The 23,672-nt window shown below is 31.8% G+C and overlaps 2 protein-coding genes and 1 pseudogene across 2 annotated transcripts; 1 reads left to right on the top strand and 2 right to left on the bottom strand.

Moving 5' to 3' along the window:
- The first annotated feature begins 4,055 nt into the window (after positions 1 to 4,055).
- LOC112755205 (high affinity nitrate transporter 2.7) lies at positions 4,056 to 9,918 on the top strand. The gene is made up of 3 exons (XM_025803148.3): positions 4,056 to 4,926; positions 5,270 to 5,705; positions 9,531 to 9,918. The coding sequence occupies exons 1-3, from the start codon at positions 4,227 to 4,229 to the stop codon at positions 9,772 to 9,774; spliced, it is 1,380 nt and encodes a 459-aa protein (XP_025658933.1). The 5' UTR covers positions 4,056 to 4,226; the 3' UTR covers positions 9,775 to 9,918.
- Positions 9,919 to 10,808: 890 nt separating this feature from the next.
- On the bottom strand, positions 10,809 to 14,848 carry LOC112755207 (chaperone protein dnaJ C76, chloroplastic-like; annotated as a pseudogene).
- A 2,709-nt stretch (positions 14,849 to 17,557) lies between these two features.
- LOC112755208 (shewanella-like protein phosphatase 2) lies at positions 17,558 to 20,393 on the bottom strand. Its single transcript, XM_025803149.3, has 2 exons — positions 18,841 to 20,393; positions 17,558 to 17,838 (listed from the first exon to the last, which is right to left on the bottom strand). The coding sequence occupies exon 1, from the start codon at positions 20,247 to 20,249 to the stop codon at positions 19,041 to 19,043; it is 1,209 nt and encodes a 402-aa protein (XP_025658934.1). The 5' UTR covers positions 20,250 to 20,393; the 3' UTR covers positions 17,558 to 17,838; positions 18,841 to 19,040.
- Positions 20,394 to 23,672: the final 3,279 nt, after the last annotated feature.

A 23,672-nucleotide genomic window follows, 5' to 3' on the forward strand; every position in this document is an offset into this window, starting at 1 on the left:
TATCCTACATACAAAACTTAACACACAGGTGTACAGTGAAAATAATAGCACCAAATGTATTCAAAAAAGGTCTTCCTAAGATGATATTGTATGGGCTTTGACAGTCCACAACTAAGTATTGGATGTCTAGTGTTTTACAGTTAGGGTATTCACCTAGGGTTGTTGTAGCCATATATAACCACGTATTGGAACACGCTCACCTGAGAAACCTACCAATTCCCTAGTTGATGGTTGTAGAGCGTTGTCACTTAGTTTCAATTTTTGATATGTAGAATAAAACAATACGTCTGTGCTACTGCTTATGTCCAAAAGGATTTTCTTCACCAATAGTTCACCGACCTGAAGTGATATGACTACAGGGTCGTCTAGGTTTTTATCTACCGCTTTAAAGTCTGAAGATTTGAATGTAATCTCTAGAATATCCACGTTGGTGGTTAAGGTCAGTTTGGACTTAGTCACTGACATCATGGTCCTATACCACCACTTTCTAGCACAATTACTGCATCTTCCCCCCAGCGAAACCACCAAAGATATAGTTAATAATGCCACGAGGTTGATTAGGGATTTCGTTTACCTTTTTTCCTTTGTCTCTATAATTGTCATTCAACTTCGGACATTGGTCGAGATCCATTGCGTTTCGTCTCTGTCCCTGACTATCAATGTACTTATCTAACATGCCCTGGCGGGCTAGTTTCTCGAGGAGGTCCTTTGCTATAACACAATCATCTATAGTATGACTGTACTTCTGGTGAAATGTATAGTACTTGGATTTGACCATGTATCATTGGTCTTGATAAGTTTCCGCTTTGTTTGGTGGTTTGATTAATTTGGAGTGCAACATATCTTTAATAATGTCTTCCTTTTGGTGTTGAATGGAGTTATGCGTCAAACTTTGGTGTTAATTTGAATGGCTTTTGGTCCGTCTTATTGTTTGTATGTTTGTTCCGTTTATCCTCCTCTTTGCTAGGGTTAGGTCTTTCTACTCTCTGGATTTGTCGGAGTTTTTCCATTTCAATTTGGCTTGTTGCCCTTTCTTTGAACTCGGTTAACGTCTTTGGCTTCGTCACTGCTATAATCTCTTGAAATTTTTCAGGTTGAAGCCCACTCTTTAGTGTATGTACGTGGACTTCTAGATTCAGGTTAGGTATCTCCATGGCTGCTTTTGTGAACCATGTCATGTAATCTTTAAGGCTTTCATGTTATCCTTGCTTTATAATGCTGAGATAGTATTGACATGCGGATAAATATCGGTCAAGATTACCAAAAATATTTTTTCAAATCAAAGTCACAAGTATAGTCTTAATCGACGAGATTTCCGCAAATCATAGTTAAAAAATGTGTCACAATTTAAATTCAATAACCGGGAGTAGAATCCTGAGTCATTCCCTAGGAATTGACACAAGATGCAAATTATTGGTTGTGATTTTTCTGAAGATTTTTGAAGTTGAAAACAAGAAAAATAAATAACTAGAAAATTAGAGCGATATTTAACTAGTAAGAGTTAGTAATTAATCAATATAAAAAGGCCTTGGTTCGGGGTGAGAACCGGAATTTCTATCCTTATTGTCTTGCCCAATGTGAGGGTAAAAGCTCATTGTTCTCACTTAGTTATCCTCTAAATATTGAAGAAAAGTCAAATGAAACGATTAACTTTAGCTCACAAGTCCTAGTCACTTCATAAAGAAGAACTAGAGTTGATGAGTTTCAAGCTAATAAACAATATTCAATTACCAATCAACACTTGAATATAACAATTCAAGTGGCTCCAATTACTCAACCCCAAACTAAGCAAGGAAATCTACTCCATGATATTGGATGACATTTCCTCAAACACTTGGTGAGCAAAATTAAAAGATATGATAAAAACTAGAAAATAATCCAATTCAAATTACCACTAAGAATAATCAACAAGAACAAAACAAGCAATAACAGTAAATATGGAAATAACTCAATGCCTTAACAAAATTCAATCATAACAAGATCCAAACATGAATTCAAGTAATGAAATGGAAAAGAGTAATAGAAAAATTAGAGAAGAAAACTATAAGGAGAATGACTCCAAATGAAGGTAACCACAACTTCTCTCAGGATCCAAGTGAAAGTAAAACTAAGAGTACCAAGAACCCTAGAGAGAAGTAGGAGTTTCTCTCACTAGAATTCAAAACTCAAAAACCAAGCTAAAGTGAAAGTGTGTTCAGTCTCAGCTCCATCCCAGCCTCTAGTCTGCATTTTCGGGCTTGAAACTGGGCCAAAATCAGCCTAGAAAACGCCCCCATCGTATTCCTTTAATTGTAGCACGTGACGCTCGTCATGCGTATGCGTCAGCCACGCGTACGCATCGGTGGGCCCTGCACAAGGTCACGCGTACGCATCAGTCATGTGTACGCGTCGCTTGGAACTGGCTTGATCACGCGTGCGCTTCAGCCATGCACGCGCATCGCTTTCAGCTTCTCAAATCTTCAAATTCTTGTGTTCCTTCCACTTTAGCATGCTTCCTCTTCATCCTCTATGCCATTCCTGCTCTATAAATCCTGTAATCACTTAACGCACATATCACGGCATTGAATGATAATAACAGAGGATTAAAAATTAGTGATTTAAAGGCCTAGGAAGCATGTTTTCAATCATAGCACAACATTAGGAAGGAAACTTAAAAACATGCAATTTACATGAATAAGTGTGAGAATAGTTGACAAAACCCACTCAATTCAATCCAAAATATACCATAAAATAGTGGTTTATCAAGTATGAGTCATGCACATAGATTTTGGAAGCTACGAAGTTGTTAACGAAAAGGTCGGCCAGCTCATCGAAGCTTGATATAGAACTTGCAGGTAAATCAGAAAACCAGATCAAGGCAGCACCGTCTAAGAAAGTTGAAAATATACAACAAAGTATTGGGTCAGATGCACCGTTCATGAACATCATTAAGTAAAATTTAGTGACGTAAATGTTGGGATCACCGGTTCCCTCATAGGGTTTCAGTGTCATCGGCAGAGTGAAGTTCTTCGGCATCTGAAAGCTCATAACTTCCTTTGAAAAGGGATTGGTTCTCTTTATTAATGGCTTTAGGGTGACTATCATCGCGGCTTTAGTTTCTGCAGTATAGTCGTCATCGTCATCGTCAACGTCATTGGCAGGGATTTTCTGTTTCTCCCCGTCATGCCAACTATTTTGTTTCTGGTTCATTAGCTCGACCATGCGTTGGACTTCTGCTCGCAAGGACTCACTGATAGCTAGAAGCTCGGCTTGAGTGGGAGGAGGAGGAGGGTTGCTTTGCTCTTCTGCCATAGGTCGTGACCTGCAAAAAAAAAAAGCTAAAATAGGGCAGAAAAGATGATGGTGGGGTTAATTTAAAACTTCAGCCCCACGATGGGCGCTAAATGTTCCTGCGTAGTAAGCCTCGGGAAAGGTATAGCTCGTTCGATCCAAGGTTGAATTTACTTCCGCCTGAGTTGGATGAGATATACATTGGCTTCTCAAGAACGGAGGCGGTGGACACCTGCAAAAGCACTCCAACGCTCAAATTAAAAAGAAAATGAGATGAATATATTGCTATTCAAAATAAATAGTACCTTCTTTTGCTTAGGGTTTTTTCTTTTATAGACTTTTGAGTTCGAACGTGCTATCGTATCATTACTTAGTTGACCTATTTTTTAAGTGATTCACTTGGAGATTTCTTCTGAAGACGCGTTATCTTTAGTAACTAAATTATACACGTAATTTTGGATTTTTCTTCTGTTTTTTGTTATCATGCCGATTTATAGATTTTGCGGGCGAGTTATATAGAATGGATCACTTCTTATATACCAAATTTCTTTATATCATTATAAAATATGATTATTATTAATTAATTATGTATTTAAATTATTTTACTTAATAAAAAAAGAAACAAACGTATTAGTTACTTAATTATTAAGAAAATATTAACATGAAAATAGTATGGAAAGTGGGCAATGCATCGCATAGCAGAGTTATTACTTATTTAGTATTTACCTAGATTTTGTACGATAAAAGTATACATGTTTTGGTTAAAAAAAGTGTATTGTACATGTATAACGGAGTGATCCATATATACACCTCATTAAGTCATGTTTTTGCCGTTTAGTGCCTTGCTGCTTCAATCTACATACATATTTTGCCTCCCCAGAATTTAGTTCCAAGTTTCCATTAAAAAAAAGAAGAAAAAAAAAAAAAGAAAACTAAATAACTAAAAAGGTCCCAACATGCAACCTGAGCATTACTTCTCGGAGAAGTCCTCGTTCCCCGTTGCCGTCGATGAGGACGACAAAGCCACCGAGTTCCGTCCGCTCTCGGCAGCGCGGCCACACATGCTTACCTTCCACCTGGCATGGCTGAACCTCTTCTCCTGCTTCTTCTCCACCTTTTCCATTCCCCCACTCCTTCCGATCATCCGTGAAGACCTCAAACTCACCGCCGCGGAAATAGGCGCCGCTGGCACCGCCTCCTTTGCGGGCTCCATCTTCTCCCGCCTCCTCATGGGACCCACCTGTGACCTCGTCGGCCCCCGCATAGCCTCTGGCACGCTCTCCCTCCTCACCGCCCCAATCATCCTCGCTACCTCCCTGGCCTCCACACCCACCTCCTTCATCGCCGTCCGCTTCCTCGTCGGTTTCTGCCTCGCTAATTTTGTCTCCAGCCAGTTCTGGATGAGCTCCATGTTCTCCGGCAACGTCGTCGGCCTCGCCAACGGCGTTGTCGCAGGCTGGGCCAACGTCGGCTCTGGCGTGACCCAACTCGTCATGCCCGTCGTCTACTCCCTCTTCATCTCACTATTCAACCTCCCTTCCTCCACCGCATGGCGCTTATCATTCATAATCCCGGCAATTTTCCAAGCCACCACCGGAACCTTGGTTTTGTTATACGGTCAAGATCTCCCTTCTAGTAACCACAACACCAAGAGAGGTAGTTAAGATTTAAGATTATATATTGATCAAGGCCAAAAACAAAAACAGAGTAAACTCTCAACTGAGGGGTCAAAATGTTATGTGTCAGCAAAGAATTAATCACCAAATCAGTCGTATCTGTATATAACGGCTCATTTTTTGTAAACACTTAATATAATCAAGAAAATGTATTAGATAAAAGTAGAATTAGAAGTATATATTCATGGTTTAAAGATACAATAGTAATGACACAATTAAAGAAACATCAAATTGAATGAAAATAAAATGAGTACTGAGATATAATTAAATATTATATTATTGTATATAAATGTAATAGAATCCTAATATATATATTGTAACAGGTACTAATCGAAAGGAGAGTGTATTTGTTGTTGTGGTGCGTGGGTTGTCGAATTACAGAGGATGGGTTCTGGGACTGCTGTATGCGTCGTCGTTTGGGATGGAGCTTACAATGGACAACATAATAGCGGAGTATTTCTATGACAGGTTCGGGGTGAATGTTCAGACGGCGGGGACCATAGCGGCGTGTTTTGGGATGGCGAATGTGTTTTCGAGGCCAATGGGTGGAGTGATGTCTGACAGGATGGGAAAGAGGTTCGGGATGAGAGGGAGGCTTTGGGGGGTGTGGGCGGTTCAGACGGTGGCCGGTTTGCTGTGTGTGTTGCTAGGCCGAGTTGACTCGCTTTGGAGCTCGGTGCTTGTTATGTGCTGCTTTTCAGTGTTTGTTCAAGCCGCTTCTGGCCTCATCTTTGGCGTGGTTCCTTTCGTTTCCAAGAGGTTAGCTGCTATATTCTCGCTTCATCAAATTTATTTTTTTGTTTTTCAATTGAATCTTTAAGTTGTTTTTTATTTTATAATTAGATTATTTTTATATTAAAAATATTAAAATTAATAGAATATTTTTTTAAAAAATATTTAATAAAAAATGTAATTAAATTTTTAATTATAGATATTTTATATTAAAAATTTTAATTATAAAATTAAAAATAATATAAAAATATAATTAAAAAAAATATAAAAATTAAGAATTTAATAAAATTATAAAAAATAATAAAATAATTAAATTAAAAAAAACAGTACTCTTTATACAAAATTAATAGTTATTAATAATTATTAGATGGTAATTTAACCAATTCTATCAAATTATTTAATAATTATTAACTTCACATAAAAACAATTATACGTAAATTTTTATCATTAAAAACTAAATAGTAAGTACACACAAAAATAATTTTAGAATCATTCCTACATTTTATTCTTCAATTAATTAATTGGTGTAGTAAGTAGACACAAAAATAATTTTAGAATCATTCCTACATTTTATTAATTGTTATGTGAGTATTGTCCAGTAAATATAAACAATACAATCAAAGTAATTAATTACCAAAACAATCAAAGTAAAACTACTATTATATTTTTGTATTTTTATTTGTATTTTGATCAATTGCATTAGTGATAGTTTTTAAATTTAAATTTCAATCTAACTTAATTATATTATTTATTAAATTTGTTTGTAAGTAGTATAATGTCATTCCTGTATTTCTATATAGATGATTAATCTCTAATATTTACGATTCCTATACCGGCATCCTTACAAAATTAAGCACATAGTTACTAGCTATTTGTAGCTCAAAATCTATACTTTTAAACTTTCAAAACAATTTCTCGTTACATTTAAAAGTTATGATTAAATCACCACTGTTAGTGGATATATATAACACAAACATATAAAAATAAGAGTACGACCTTAAGGATGACTTAGGCTGTCCCTGATGATTTCAAATTTTTAATTTATAAAGATGATTGATTTATTAAGGATGTAATCTGAAAATTTTAATTACTATATGAATTTTATTAGTCTTAAAAAATTATTTTCTAAAAATATATTTTTATTTAATTATTAGTTGAGCCATCCCTATTAATACCTACCTAGCACTATAATATTTTGGGTATATGATCATGGTTTTTTTTGTCACGGTAAAAAATTATAATTATAGATCTTCTATGATCACGATTTTTTATCGTGGCTAAAGAAACAAAAGCTATGGTCACGATTTTTAAAAATAGGGTGATTATAAAATATCTATAATCACAGTTTTTTAAAAAGAGTGGCCTAAAAGAATCTACGATCACGGTTTTAGAAGGTGATCTAAAAGAGTTTATGGTCACGATTTTTTTACAATAACAAAAAAGAGTCTATGGTCATAGTTTTTTAAAAAAATGATGACCTAAAAGGGCTTATGATCACGATTTTAAAGAGGGGTGACCATAAATAAAGCTATGATCACGGTTTTAAGGTGAGGTGACTATAGATAAGACTATGATCACGATTTTAAAGTGGAATGACCATAAAAATTATGGTCATATTTCTAAGGAGGGATCACCCTTTTTATTAGTTATAATCAAAATTTTTTACTGCAACCATAGACATTTTTTTAGTATAGAGCATGAAAAGAAATAATATTTAAATATCTAAATTTTTATCAATTAATATTTAAAATAATATTTAAACTTTAATTATAACTTAATTTAACTTTTTTATTTTTAATTGAGTCAATTTATACCTGAAATTTTAAAGTTTGACTCAGTTGGCCCTTCCATTCACAAAAAAAGAAGAATGCTATACCCTTCTTGTGTTAATGTGAAGTATAGTGACTACAAACGCCCCGGTCCGTAAATAGTCATGCATATGCTCATGCTTTGGTCATGTTGTTTGTATATATCGTGTGCGTTCACTCTCAATAAAATTGCTTTTTTCCAACTTAATTACTCCAGAGTTTCTATTTGCTATTTTTATATATAAATATTAATTAAAATTTTAATTATAACTAATGATATATGTACCTAAAAAATTATTCACCAATTAATTACCGTATTAATTATGAAAAAATTTAATTATATTATTACAAATAAATTTGATTATTCTAATATGATAAATATAATTATTTTAATAATTGATTATAATATTAAGAGAAAATTTTATTTTTTTAAAGAGATATTAAAATAACATTTTACTCTCTTACTCCCTTTTATTTATAAAATATACACTCTCATCTCTTATAACTTTTAAAAAATTTTATTTTTAATTTATTTTAACTTTTTTGTATTAAGTAACATTAACTTTATCTATTTTTTAAGAAAAAATAAATTATTTTTTATAAAAATATCTTTTAGTAAAATTTTTTTATTAAATTTTATTTACCAAACTACCCTCTAATAAATTATTTTTTTATTAATTAAATTGTATTTTTTTCAAAATATTTTTTTAAAAATTTTTTTACCGATTAAATTATTTTTTTCTAAGATACTCTTCAATAATTTTGTAATTATTAAAGAACTTGTTTTATAAAAATGTGAAGGAATGAGATGTTAATTTTTTAAATTTGGGATTTATCCATCTCAACTTGTTTTTAAGTTTTGATAAATTTGTTAATAATTTTTAATAGTTCTATGAAATAAATTATTTATTAATATTAATTATTATACATATGAACAGTGGTAAGATTTTTTTATTTAATATTAAAATAATATGTATTGATATCGAAAAATTAATACTAAAATAAAAATAATTGTTAACAAAAATTTTGGTAAAATCACAATTTAATAATTAAAAAAATTATTGAAGGATATCTTAGAAAAAAATAATTTAATCATTAAAATTTTTTTAAAAAAATATTTTGATAAAAAATACAATTTAATTAGTAAAAAAATAATTTGTTAAAGGCTATTTTGTTAAATAAAATTTAATCACAAAAAAATAAAATTTTTATTAAAGGGTATTTTTGTAAAAAATATTTTATTTTTTCTTAAAAAATAGATAAAGTTAACCTTAATTAACACACAAAATTTAAAATAGATTTAATTTTTTTTTAAGTTATAAGGGAGAGAAGTGTGCATTTTACAAATAAAAGGGAGGAAAGTGTTATTTTAGCACCAAAAAATTTAAATTTTCTTATAATATTAAAAATTATAAAAAAATATATAAAATTGATTTGGAAATTAATTTTTTATATTAACAAAATCATTATTGCAAAGTTATTTGTCAATTCAGATAATAAACAATTATTTTAGATATACACAAAAAATCTGATATCAAATCAACTATTTATATAAAATATATATTAAGAATAATTTAAAACAATAATATATTTATACAAAAATACATTATAATTGATCTAAAGACTAATTTTTAATATTTAAAACAATAATTTTTGCCTTTGAAGTTTTAAATTTGTCAAAATTTTTGAAAGTACTCATAAATTTTATTTTATTTTAATTTAATTTTAGAAATATTTAATTTGCATCAATTGTACTCCGCCAGCTAAACTTTTATGAAATTGAGAATCAATCAAATAATCATGTTTGACTACTCAGAACATGTCTAATTTACCTGTATTAAAGTTCTTCTTACAAAATTGTCTTTAAATTGATCCTATTAGCTTATATGGATATATTTAATGGAAATAAAAATTTTATTAATAAAATTAAAATAAAATAAAATTTAAAAATATTTTTAAAATTTTAAAAACAAAAAATATACTTTGTTTTATTTTTTATAACAAAAATATAAAAATAAATAAACTTGCGTTTATTTATAAACAGATCACTGGGAGTAATAGCAGGAATGACCGGAAGCGGTGGAACTATAGGAGCAGTTGTGACGCAAATGTTGCTGTTTTCAAGCGGCAACTTATCTAAACAGACAAGTATATCCGTGATGGGTCTATTTATCATATTTTGTACTCTTCCTGTAACTTTGATTTACTTCTCTCATTCGGGAGGAATGTTTTGTGGTCCTATCTCATGCGAGGATTCGATCCAAGAAAATTACAGTCTTTTGGAATAATATCCAACACTTTCATTTATATTCGAAGAAGAGCCAAATACGCGTATTAGGTCATGTATAACTAAATTGGTCAATGTAATCTATGACATATACTGATATACTATAATCCGCTGAATTAATTTATATTATAATTAATTTTCTATACTTTTTCTTGTAATTAAGTTTATTTTATTTGAAGAGCGAGAACTTTATCCAGCTAATAAAATAAAGTGAATTATCTCTCATTATAAAAAAAAATCAAGTATAATTATTTTTATATAAAATTAATAATTAAAAATTATTATAATAATTTAATCAAACATATTAAATTATCTAATAATTCTTAATTAATAAATTTACACGTAAAAAAAATTACATATAAATTTTTATCATCTCTAATTCTCTATCTTTTCAATCCCGTTATATAATGGCAACAATAATTAATTAACATGATCACTATATTGATAATGGATGAGGTATAAATAACAAATTTTTTGTACTGAGTAATTGTTTTATAATTTATTTTATTATAACAAATATAACAAGCTTAAAAAAGAATTTTATTAGTTATTTATTAATAAAAAATAAAATTTACTATTTATAAACGTTTCAACCATCAATAAAAGATTAAATCATTAGATATATTAAATAGAATTTTATTAACTCGTGTTTCAAGAATATAAACTAAGAATATTATAAAAAATATTTTATTAAAATTATTAAAAAATAAATATTTTTATATTTTAATACATTAAATATATAAAATTAAAAATTTTTTATTATTATATTTTTAAAAAGTTAGTTAAATTCTATTAATTGTTATTGCTGTTTTTATATATAAAAAAATTACTTTTTCATTTTAGATTTTAGTGACAATTTTAACAGATAGGTAACATGTAAAATTGATTACTTATGTGGGAAAATGTTTCATCCGTGGTGGGATTATTAGTTACAAGAAAAAAAATAGACAAAACGTCGTATTATCAGTAAAATGTTTTTTGGTGAATATTCACGTTTTTATATGAAATTGATAATTAAAAAATATTAAATAATAATTTAGTTAAATATATTAAATTATTTAATAATTATCAACTATGAATGTCGCTTAATTTACAAAACATCACATGTATAATCTATTGATAATTTACAAAACTTTAGATAATAACTTCGTTTGTATGGATTTTATATAATGTTTTAGTTTTTAGAATTTAGTCTCATTTTTTAACCAGTGTTTTGATTTTTTCTGGTTGTTGTTACGTTGCTTGTCGCTTGAGCTGTTTTTTGAAAGACTAGCGGCATTAAAGATATTTGCAGGTCTCTCCCACCCACCTCCATATACTCCATACCCTGCCTTTGGCTGTGGCTGGATCAGAAACTCAAGCACCGCCAATTCCTCTGTCTTCACCCGATATATGCAGTTCACTGGGCATGACTCAATAGACACCTAAGATTTTCATGTATTATTTAGAAGCATATATAATTCATCAAGAGGGAGCTGGACTAAATTTTAGAGAAAAACAAAAGTTAATTTTGTATTTTTATAACACAGAAGAGATTAAACTAAATATTTTAATAAGACTAAATTAAAATTTCTATATAATTTATGAAGAAAAACTAAAATTTAGAAGGATCATGATTATTACTCTCTTTTCTTTACAATAGACTCTACCTACGTAACTTGTATATATATTATATATGACCCAAATGTAATATATAATAACAGTGATCTGTACTAAAAATTTTACAATAATCACAATATCGACAATTATCAACATTAATAATGAGAGGTGAGAGAGTATTAATAAACCATGAAAATAAAATATTAAAAAAATTATAAAATAGTACTCTATACTCCAAAAAGTATTGCATTAATAATTCTTAACCATCATCAAAATTAGTATTTCTTTACACTTCTATTCTCCCTTCAACCATGTATTTTTTATTCTGTTGTAACTAATTCATACGTCAGCAATAATAATAATAATAATAATAATAATAATAATAATAATAATAATAACGTGTGTTAGGGGTGTTCATGAATCAGATTCGATTTGTATATCCACGGTACTTATTCGAATACGATTCGAAAATTGCGAATATAGATTCGATCCGCACACTAGTAGGATTGGATGTCGGATTTTGGGTAGATATCCGCAAAAATAAAGAAATATATAAGTAAATATTCTTTTTATTTTTTATTCCAACCATAGTTATCAGAATCGAACTGGTGATCGAACCAGTCAGGTCACTGGATCACTGAGTCATTGGTTCAACCGGTAGATTACTGGTTGAACCGATTGACTCGGTCCTATGTAAATAAAAAACAAAATATAGTTAAAAATTTAGAATTAAAAATTTAAAATACATATTTTTACTAATATTTTAAAAATATCTAGCTATTCTAAACACTATGGAACAAAATCGATAAGTATTTTATTAATTTTACTCCATCATAAATATTTTTATTTTATTTTTATATTAAAATAACTATTATTTTCAAATTTTAATAATTTATTAATTAATTTATATCTATTATACTATTATATACTACAAGTATTTATTGAAAAATAATGTTAATAGATATTATATAATTATAAAAAGAAAATAATAAGTGAGTTTATAATTACTGTTAAATAAAAATATAATTAATTTAAAAATGAGTGAACTTATAATTAAAATTAAAATAAATTAAATAGAAATAAATTATTTGTCGAAAGATATCAATATGTATTTTAATTTGCATATATACTAGTAACAAACAAATTAGCTTGGTGGTTGAGGCCACCATTCATATCCTTGAGGGAGGGGGTTTGAATCCATCTGTCGGTTTTATACCTTGTGCAGTCCAATCATCGGATTGGTATAGGATCCAGTTTACTAGTTTTTCGGTCGAACTGGTCTGATTCCATTTTCACACCTCATAATTTTTTTTCACATTTTCTCTAATTGGATTACTCTTCTTAATGGGTTTATTCGACCCATCGTTTTTATCTTCTTGGGCTTTCATATTGGCATTGTTATTATTGTTTGTATCATATAGAATATAAACTTTTAAATATTTTTTAGTGTACCTCAATATTTTGGTCCGTGTCTCCATATTGAACTTTGACTCGTGCACATCCATGAGCTTCATCCATGATAAATGTGTTGCTTGCATGATAGACACATTCCCTGCATCCTGATATGAATTGGATTAGTGTTCACTTCGGTTCTTATAGGCACACATATGAATCATATATCCTTTTGATTATATATTAATTAATTAATGAAGAGTATACCTATGCATGCATTTTCATCAACAAATAAAGCTTGTGGTCGTAAGGGTCCTTTCCACGTGCTGTTATTTTCCCCAAGTCTTATCCTCATTTGATTTATTGATTCGTCATATTTTCTCCTTAGATCATCTTTCATCAGCACCTCATAAGCCTCATTCAACAATAGAGTATACTTGTGACCCTAAAAATAACGGAATAAAAAGAAAAAGCATAATACCTAGTTATTCTTATTCAATCTCCACGTAATGAAAGTATAAAAGACTAAATATCCTATTTTCTACCAAAAAAGATTTATTTCCCAAAAAAATATAGATAAATATAGAGAATATAAAAAAAAAAAAACAAATACACAGACAACCAATATTAGAAATAACAGCACGACTCGAATTTATGGATATTTAATCCAGACAAAATGAGTTAACAACCTGATCTGCAGCAGACAGAGTTGAATTTGGGTACTGAATCAATCCTAATTACCCAACCCACATCCTTAGTATATAATGTGAATTTTTATAAAATATATACTTATGATGAGCCGGTACAAATTTTAATACAAATTTCTATCTTTTGCATAAATATTTAGTGTCACTAAATTAGTAATTTAATTTACTAGGCATACATAAATAATATAATATATAAAATCTGAAAGGACTTAATATTGTGATCGAGTGAAAAATAAATATATTTTTACGGGTCAAGTCGAGGTCCGGATGAGAGATTTGAGGTGAGAGTAGAATTCAAATTGAGAAGTTTAAATCTACAAGTGAAGTTAGAGTAAAATTTAAACCCTATCTTACCCTACTCATATCCATACATAGAGTTACCTTTTGGCCAACAATGTCTGGATGATGCTGCTTCTGCAGCTTTCGGTAAGCTTCTCTGATTTCTTGGGCATTTGAATCAGCAGAAACTCCAAGCAATTCGTAATAATTGTGTTGAGCTCTTGGTGTTTGCCATGATCTACTACTACAGCATCTCACTGTAGTGCATTCTTGCCTTCATTTTCAACAGGGTAAGGTATGTAAAACTACTATCAGAGCTAAGTTATATAAACAAGTGAGAGACTCACATGGAAACCAGTTTAAAAGAGGAGTGCTAGGGGGCAGCAACTTTTGTGTTTTGTAACCATCAATTGGCTATCAATAGTGCTTTTAATGGTGTGAGATTACATCCAATGGTGAGAGATCACTCACTCTTCTTTTGATGGTTAAGTGCTGGCCACAAAACACAAAAATTGCTAGTCCCCTAGACTTTTTCAGTTTAAAATTTAAGAAAAAATTTGACAATTTTATATATTCATTAATGAAACGATACCTTAACAATTTTGAATGTTTGCTGAAATTCAGATAACCATGAATTTGAGCAGGCTTTGACCATGATAACAAATAGCAGCTGGAGATTAGAAGTGACATATTCCTTGTGTTCTTCAATAGTCCTTGTACCGGTGACTTTGCTCACAACGGTTTTCAGAAGATATTTAGTTGAGACTTGAGAGTTGAGAGTAGATAAGCAAGACTAGATATTTTGTTCCAGGGATACATACAAAACCTATACACATTACTTGAAAGAATATGAATATATGATATAGACATCGCTTTCGTAAACAAAATATTGCAGATACTAATTAAAAAGAAACAAGAAAAATCAATTAATCAATATTTAGTCCATTCTTTTTTGAAGAAATAAGAGTAAAAATAGACTCCTTAACTAAAAGTTGGTTAAAAAATTAATATCGAGTTTGATTTTATTTAAAAAAGGACAGGTTAAAAATAAAAAGTGTGTTTAATTTGCTATAAAAGTGTATTAGTGCGGTATACTTTGGCTCCAACCACAGAGACATTACATTTACTACTTGACAAATCCACGTAAATACATATCTCAAACAAGTTAGCTATACATGGAGATATTACTATATAGTGGAAGTCTACAAAGTTGACTATGAGTCTATGACAACTAACTTCACAAAACAATTCATGGATAGTCCTATAAAAAAGGCAGTTAATCAACATGTTGAAGCATCCTATTGATTATCTTATATTGAAGAAACACACACAACTTTATATGATAACAATTACATTATGCACAGCTCCACCAGAGAGCAACTCTTTACTCTTTAGAAGCTATTAGGGGTGCACAGACCGGCCCGGCCCGAAGGCCCGGTCCGGTCCCGAACACTTTAGGGGCTAATTTGGTGTGATTTCATCGGGTTTAGGGCCGGGTAAGGGTCTCAAAAATAGACCCGGTCATTATTTCGGGTCGGGTCCGGGCCATAGCTCGGTCATCCAAAGTCGGCCCGGTGGCCCGGTCATCATACACAATTAATATTTTGTGTTATTAGTGATGGATCATGACTATTCTTATGTGAAATTTAAGTATTGTAAACCTTAATATTTTGTTTTATTAGTCATTATAAGACTATAAGTTAATGTTTTATGTTTAGAATGCATAAGAATTTAGACTAATGCATAATATTGTGTTATTTGTATTGATTTAAATATTTGGTATTATTAGACAATATTAGTATTGATTGTGGTTTTGCTTTAGTATTGATTGTGGTTATGCTTTAATTTTAAAGAAGGGTTGGTTTTTATTATGTTTTTCTAAGTGAATTTTACCATGTTAAATAATGGTTTGAGTCTTGGAAATTTGGATATTTTTACATGCTAGTTTACAAGAAGGTATCAACGTAATGTAATGTTAACGGCCCGGTTTTCACCCGGTATAATTGTGGCCCGAAAGTGTATTGGTTTCATCGGGTCTATGGTCGGGTTCGGGTCTAATAAATAGACCCGGTGTATATTTCGGGTCGGGTCTGGGTCACATCAAACCCGGCTTCACCCGACCCATGTGCACCCCTAGAAGCTATGATTGGCAACTAATATCCGAAACATGTCAAACAATAGTCTTGTAGACTCATCTCTTTTGAAAGGCTGCTGCACAAGATCGAAAATATATAGATTTCAGGAAAAACTACCAAAAGTATCCATGAAGTTTACGAATGCTGACAAAAGTATCCATAAACTAAGGAAATTAACGATGTACCCATGGAAGATGAGTTTTGTATGACAAAAGTATCAAAATTTTAATTTTTTATTGATTTTTTAATAAAATTACCAAACTATCCCCACCCTCAACTTCAATTCACTTTTTCAACTTTTCATAACTCAATATGCACCTTTAAAACCCTTGCCATGGAGTCCAAAACTACTCCTACAACAGACGAAATGAACCTTTTATGATGGACATTTTGGATAGTAACGCAACAGAGGATTGCAGCGCCGAGATTAACAAAAGAATCAATTAATACCGATGAAGAATCAGAGAAAGAATCATAAAGGAACAGTTTTTATCGTTTCAGTTGTTTTCTCCTTTTTTTCTTAATTTGAGGGCTTTCTTTGTGTGAAAGGATTGGCGAAAAAAATGGGAAAGAGCTCACCATACTAAATTTATTTGTCAGGAATCAGTCGAAGTCCTCTACCACCACCACTATCATTGATTTTGGCCTGGTCTATTATAGGAGTAGTTTTGGACTCCATTAGACCATAACAAAGGTTTTAAAGGTACAGGTTGGATTATGAAAGTTGAAAAAGTGAGTTGAGGTTGAGAGTGGAGATAGTTTGGAAATTTTATTAAAAAATCAACAAAAAAAAAAATTAGGGTTTGGATACTTTTGTCATACGAAATCCATCTTTCATGGGTACATCGTTAATTTTCTTAGTTTATGGATACTTTTGTCAGCGTTCGTAAACTTCATGGGTACTTTTGGTAGTTTTTTCTAGATTTCAAGACCTCGATGTTGATAAAAGAGAAAGAAATTGTACTCTTTTTCTTATTAAAGTTTTTGTCCACAGGATTTTTTTTACAAGAATTTTAACAAAATAGCCCTTGTCAAAAGAAATGTACTATTTTTTCTTCGTCACAGTTTTTTCCAGTCTTTTAGTAAGATTTTAATAAAATACCTTCTTGATGAATATCTAAGGAGAAGTGTTATGAAATATTTAAATGTTAAGAAAACTTTCAAGTATCTCGGTACACTAGTATTTCAGTGATTTTTAACCATTGATTCTAATTATAAAATATACACCGGTATACCAATATACTTGAAAACTTTCCAATTAGTTATAGATCTAATTTAGTTTAATTCATATCTGGCATCTTTTTATTATAGAAAGGTCTTTTAGATGTACATTCTGTTATTGTTAACTATTGTATTTCACTACAGTCTTGCAGTTATGCATATTTTAGCTTGCTTTGTTCTTCTGAATTGTGTTTGTTACCTAGATCATTTTTTTTTTTTCTAAGAACACGTATTCAGAGTATTAACTGAGAAAATTTTAATAGAAAATATATAAAATATAAAGCTTCCATTATTATGTGTTTATTAAAACTATATGTTAGCTAAACTCAAAAAAACAAATTCTTGTCAGTGTTGTTGCTAAGTAGCTGGGTGTTGCAACCATGATCGCCATGCAGAAGACAGCAAACTCAGCTGCCTTGTTCTAAGACACTCCCCAATATTACAATGCAAAGGACTTCAAACATTCTATTTTGCATTACTGTCACAAATTAGTGACAGGTATATTTTAAGATGTGAGGAAGAGGTTCAATCCCACCTTCTCATCATTTCCTCCCTCTTTCCAAACCGTTTTCCCACTCAAATAAATAAACAAATGAAAGAAAAAGAATAGCGAGAGGATATATATCTGGTATGTGGACCAGGCAGAACAAGTGTTAGTACAGTATGACTGATGCTCCTCTCGCTTTCCAACCATGCAAGGAACCCTAGATTTGTCCCCCACATCATATGTACCTGAAAGAACACAGCTCAGGCATGAACTAAACCTTTCAAAGGAACAAAGGGGGAAGGAGGAAGGATGTAAAGAGAATTATCAAGATATGCAAAAAGATGAACGAATGCTCAATGTGAACAATAAACAACAGAGAGCGATGCCAAATTCAGAATCAAATCAATGAACTGGTCCTAAGAGAAGAATAAGGGAACATACACTTCATCACCAATGGGACTTTTAACAACAAATGTACACTCCTTTTTTACCTAATTATGAATTGCAGCTAAAAGGAAATAGGCTTTTATTTTTGTTGCTTAATATAACTTAATGGAAGCATGACAATTCCCATATCCCAATGGAACTTGCTGAAAACTCCCCAAGTTCTCAATAAAATTCTCTGCACATGATAAACAATAAAGTTTCTCTTTATGAATTTGGCCTATTAGTGCCCTTAACTAGTTCGCTCATGTGCTTAATTATTTTAGAAAACATAAGAAGTTCACATTTTTCAATGCACCTATTGAGTTAAAAAACTTTTAAAATTTACCATCATTAGTAACCTTTAAAAGGCATTTGTTAGACAATCCCTTTATTTTGGGCACATCATGGGTTATAAAAAGCCATAAGTTAATGCAATCAACGATTACATTCAACCAAATGATTTAGCCTAAAAAAAGGTCATATAGCAGACTAAGCGTAGAATAATGGCCAAGATGTTTAACGCATATATCTTGTGTCCAAAGAAGTCATCCATTCATTTCAGAAAGAATAAGTTCATTGTGAAATAAATAGTGAGGAAACCTAAGCATCCACCAGATCAATGAGGATATCAACAATGAACCAAATATAATGGAAATAGCTCCAAGCCCTCTTCACCAAAATAAAAAGACACTGAAAGAGGTACCTTCCTAGCAATGGCTCTTGATAAATCAATGCATTATTCAATGTTTTTTCATACTTCACATACCAATGATAAACTTTACAAGCAACATTTATTTTAATACAAGAATGATTTTGTTTACCAGTCAAGGTAAAGGTCTTAAGACATTCAATGAATTCAGCATCCTCACAAAGTCTTCTTCATGGTGGACCAAAGAGAAAAATTGTGGATAACATCCTATACTGTACAATCCCCCAATTCATTCGTTGCCAATTGAAACAAAAACCAACAATAGCTCATGAAAGTTTAACCAATAACACTAAAAGCTAAACCTCCTTAACTTCAAGCTTTAACTTCTACCTCCCTAAGTCCACCATGTGCAGGAATCAACAATTCTTCCTTACCCACATTTAACCCAGCATTGCCCATATTCTGGTACAATGGATTCGAAGTCAATATCCGCAACCCAGAATTCTTACTTATCTCCAAAACCTCAGGCAAACCACCACCACACCCCCTCGACATGCCCACATCGATCCGAATAGCTCTGTTCTCGCAGGCACCATTAATACCAGCCGTCTGAATTGTGTGTCCCATGATCATCCTCTTCGCACCAGGGACCGTCTTCAGAACATGCTCAAGAGTCGCACAATCGCAATTCTGAGCAACCTCATTTGAGAATTTCCTCAACCAAACGACAGCATTCCTCCCCCTGCAATACTGCGGCGAAAACTTCCCCGAGGAGCCATTAATCCAATCCCTAACTTCCTCATTGATCCTCTCCAAACCGTAATCAACATGCTGCGGCAACAACCCTCCGTGAACAAAAACGGAATCCCCAACAACCAAGACAGTTACATTCTGCGACAGAAACCTACTCGAAATTGGGCCGTTAGGCCGCAGGGCCGCAGCCCGGGCTCGAAACCCGTCGAAGAACTCTCTTCTCACACCGTGAAATGACATAGGAACCCCTTTGAATGGGTCTGTGGGGGTTTCTAAACCTTGGCAGAGGCCCTTCATTTTGTTACCAACACTGAACCACTGCTCCCAAACCCTAAATTCATCTAGAGCTGTTTTCGTTACAAAGCGGAAATCACCCTCAACGTTCATGATCTCGTGGTTGCCGTTCATGGTGATGATCTTGCCGCCGCTGCGGGCCGCCTCGCGTTTCAGCTTCTCGAGGAAGTAGAGGATCTTGAGCTCGTCGCCGCCGCGGTCAAGGACATCGCCGACCTGGACGACGGTGGCGGAGCCCCCTACGTAGCGGTCAGAGGCGTCGATAAGGCCTGCCAGGCGTAGTGCCTGCTTCGTCTTGTCGAGGTCGCCATGGAGATCGCCGACGGCGATCAGGCGGCTCGGAGAGGGCAGCCGGGTGGGTAATGGCGGTAGGGAGCGGGAAATTGAAGGGTTAGGGTTTTGTAGCGGCGGCGTCGGGAGGAGGAAGAGGCCACTGACTGAGAAGTCGACGAAGGTGTCAACGAAGGATGAGAGGAGATTGGGAGCGTCTTTGCAGATGGAGGTTTGGGTCTCGGCCTCTTCTTCCCCTCCCATTTTGATTCAGTAATGAAAAACAGGATTTCCTTATGTGTTATAGTATTATTAATTTATTATATTTTGAATGTCAAAGGTTGGTATGAGTAGCCCATCACCAAACTATTAATTCAAATTCGATTCGACAACTATTGTTTCAATTCTAATGTGGCAACTATGTTAATGTTATAGGATGTCTATAAAATAGCATATACAAAGTTAAGAAAGAATATATATCTTTAAATAAATTATAATATATGTGTTATATTGAGTATATTATTATTGAAAGTATGTTATAAAATTTTAATTATAAAGAGATACATATCTCAGAGGATATTAATAATTTTTTATTTTTTATTTTATTTTAATATTACTTTTTTTATTATTTATTTATTTTACAATACGTTATCAGCACGAAATTCTAATAAAATTTAAGAAAAAAAGATGTCGATAATAAATTTATATTATGTCAAAAATTTTTTTATCCTGAATTAATGTTTTTAATATATCTAAAAATAACTATTTATTATGAATATTAGATGTCGGAATTCATCTTGATTTAATAGATTTTAGAAACATTATTAAAACTAATAATAAAATATCTCAAAACGATAAAGTTAAAGCTATGATCTTCATTGGTAGTCATCTTGACAAAACATTGAAGAATGAATACCTTACTTAAAAGATCCTACATATATGTGGAAGAACATAGAAAATGTATAATAATCAAAAAAATGATACTTCCTCAAATCTGTTATGAATGGATACATTTGTGCTTACAAAATTTTAAATTCATAAATGAGTATAATTCCACAATGTTTCGAATTATCTCACGAATAAAATAATGTGGAGAAAAGATAACTAATAACAATATGTTAGAAAAAAAACTTACTCGACCTTCCATGCTTCGAATGTGCTTCTATAACGGCAATATCGAAAAAATAATTTAAAAATATTCTAAACTAAATTTTTTGCCTCCTTATTACTAAACAAAATAATAAATTGCTCATGAAAAATTATGAAACGCGTCTAGCTGGTACTGTCCTATTTTCTGAAACAAATGTGACAAATTATAAGATTTTGGTAAAAAGAATAATTATGAAAGAAAAAAAATTTACAAGAAAAGATATCATCAGAAATGGGATAATCATAAAAGAAATAATAGGTAAAATAAAAAAATAGAAAATAAATACTTTTATTATGGTAATAAGAGTCATTTATCACGTATCTGTCGTATCCTAAGACCACCTAGTTAATCTTTATCAAGTATCTTTAAAAAAATGATAAACAAATAGAAACAAATTTCGTTTCAAAAGATATTATTGAAAGTTATGTCACTCATTACAAAATATTTTATTTTTTTGAGAATTTTAAAAGAAATATTGATTATTTAATCAATAATAAAAAAATTTAATAGTTTGGTTCATCGTTTTCTATGTTTTTTATGTCATGAAACAATGTAAGAAATTTTTTTGTTGAATTTTGTTTTTTATATATTTGAATCTAAAGTTTAATGCATTTAAATATAATATTCATTAAAATATGAGTAATATCCAAATAGGTCCCCAAAAAATTTACCACCCGACAGTTTTGTCCCCCACAAAATTTAACTAAGATTTCGATCCTGAGGTTCTCAGATATTCTCCAGATACGTCCCCAAAACCGTTTGATCCGGTTAAAGTGGTGACGTGTCAGGTTAACTGTGACATGTCACCTTTAGGACATTTAGGTCCCCATCCACGCTGGACAAAACGACATCGTATTGAAACCAAGGGCAAAACGACGTCGTTTCGAAGAGGACAAATTCGCCCCCACTTAGACAGAGAATGCAAACGGCGCCGTTTTTATGTTGGGGTCCTATTTGCCTTATAATAGTATCTTAGGGGACCTATTTGACCTATAATTCGTGATGTTAAAAGAAGTTATATGTACTTCAACGCAAACCTTAAAAACACATTGACATTAGTCTATTCATTTATCAAAATGGTAACATAAACCTGAGAACCCAAACATGTTAACCACACAAATATTTGGCTTCAATAGCAACACAAACCAAATCAAGTCAAAAGAAGGTTTATTTTCTTCAACATAAACTAAACGAAACCATTCTAAACAACATAACGTCTTCTTCCTCCAACATAACAAAATGTGGTAACATAACTAAGACAACAACTTTGACACTAATTCTTAGAAGCATCATTTATTGAAAGACTGGTTCAACCCTCGTGTTGGAATGAATTTGAACAACTTAGATACTGTGCCACTGGTTGCAGCTGATATTGTCTCAACACTAACACTCTCCGAATTATTTACCCTAATTACTGTCTCCTTTGACGTCTAAAAGAAAGCTGAACTTGGAATAAACAGTATTGTTATCACCATGTTTCACACAAAATTTCAGTATTGCTGAAACATGGTGATAACAATACTGTTTATTCCAAACTCAGCTTTCTTTTAGACGTCCAAAGGAGACAGTAATTAGGGCCGAGAATTCGGGGAGTGTTAGTGTTGAGACAATATCAGCTGCAACTAGTGGCACAGTATCTAAGTTGTTCGAATTCATTCCAACACGAGGGTTGAACTAGTCTTTCAAAAAATGATGCTTCTAAGAATTAGTGTGAAAGTTGTTGTCTTAGTTATGTTACCACCTTTTGTTATGTTGGAGGAAGAAGACGTTATGTTATTTAGAATGGTTTCGTTTAGTTTGTGTTGAAGAAAATAAACCTTCTTTTGACTTGATTTGGTTTGTGTTGCTATTGAAGCCAAATATTTGTGTGGTTAACATGTTTGGGTTCTCAGGTTTATGTTACCATTTTGATAAATGAATAGACCAATGTCAATGTGTTTTTAAGGTTGCGTTGAAGTAAATATAGATTCTTTTAACATCACGAATTATAGGTCAAATAAGTCCCCTAAGATACTATTATAAGGCAAATAGGTCCCCCACATGAAAACGGCGCCGTTTGCATTCTCTGTCTAAGTGGGGACGAATTTGTCCTCCCCGAAACGACGTCGTTTTGCCTCTGGTTCCAATACGACGTCGTTTTGTCCAGCGTGGATGGGGACCAAAATGTCTTAAAGGTGACATGTCACAGTTAACCTGACACGTCACCACTCTAACCGGATCAAACTGTTTTGAGGATGTATTTGGGGGATATCTGAGAACCTCAGGGTCGAAATCTTAGTTAAATTTTGTGGGGGACAAAACTGTCGGTTGCTAAATTTCTTGGGGACCTATTTGGGGTATTACTCTTAAAATATTTATGTTTACGTTTTTATTAAGAATTCAAATCATCTCTCAAAATTTTTTTGGTATACCTACTGTTCAAAAATAGGATTTTATTGTTTATACACTTATTTATTTTATTTTATTTTTTTATCACATGTATAAAATATTTTAAAATTCTTCATATTATGATCTAATTATTATTATTTGTTTTTTAA

Source organism: Arachis hypogaea, chromosome 16 (genome assembly GCF_003086295.3).
Source record: "Arachis hypogaea cultivar Tifrunner chromosome 16, arahy.Tifrunner.gnm2.J5K5, whole genome shotgun sequence".
Classification (NCBI taxonomy): domain Eukaryota; kingdom Viridiplantae; phylum Streptophyta; class Magnoliopsida; order Fabales; family Fabaceae; genus Arachis; species Arachis hypogaea.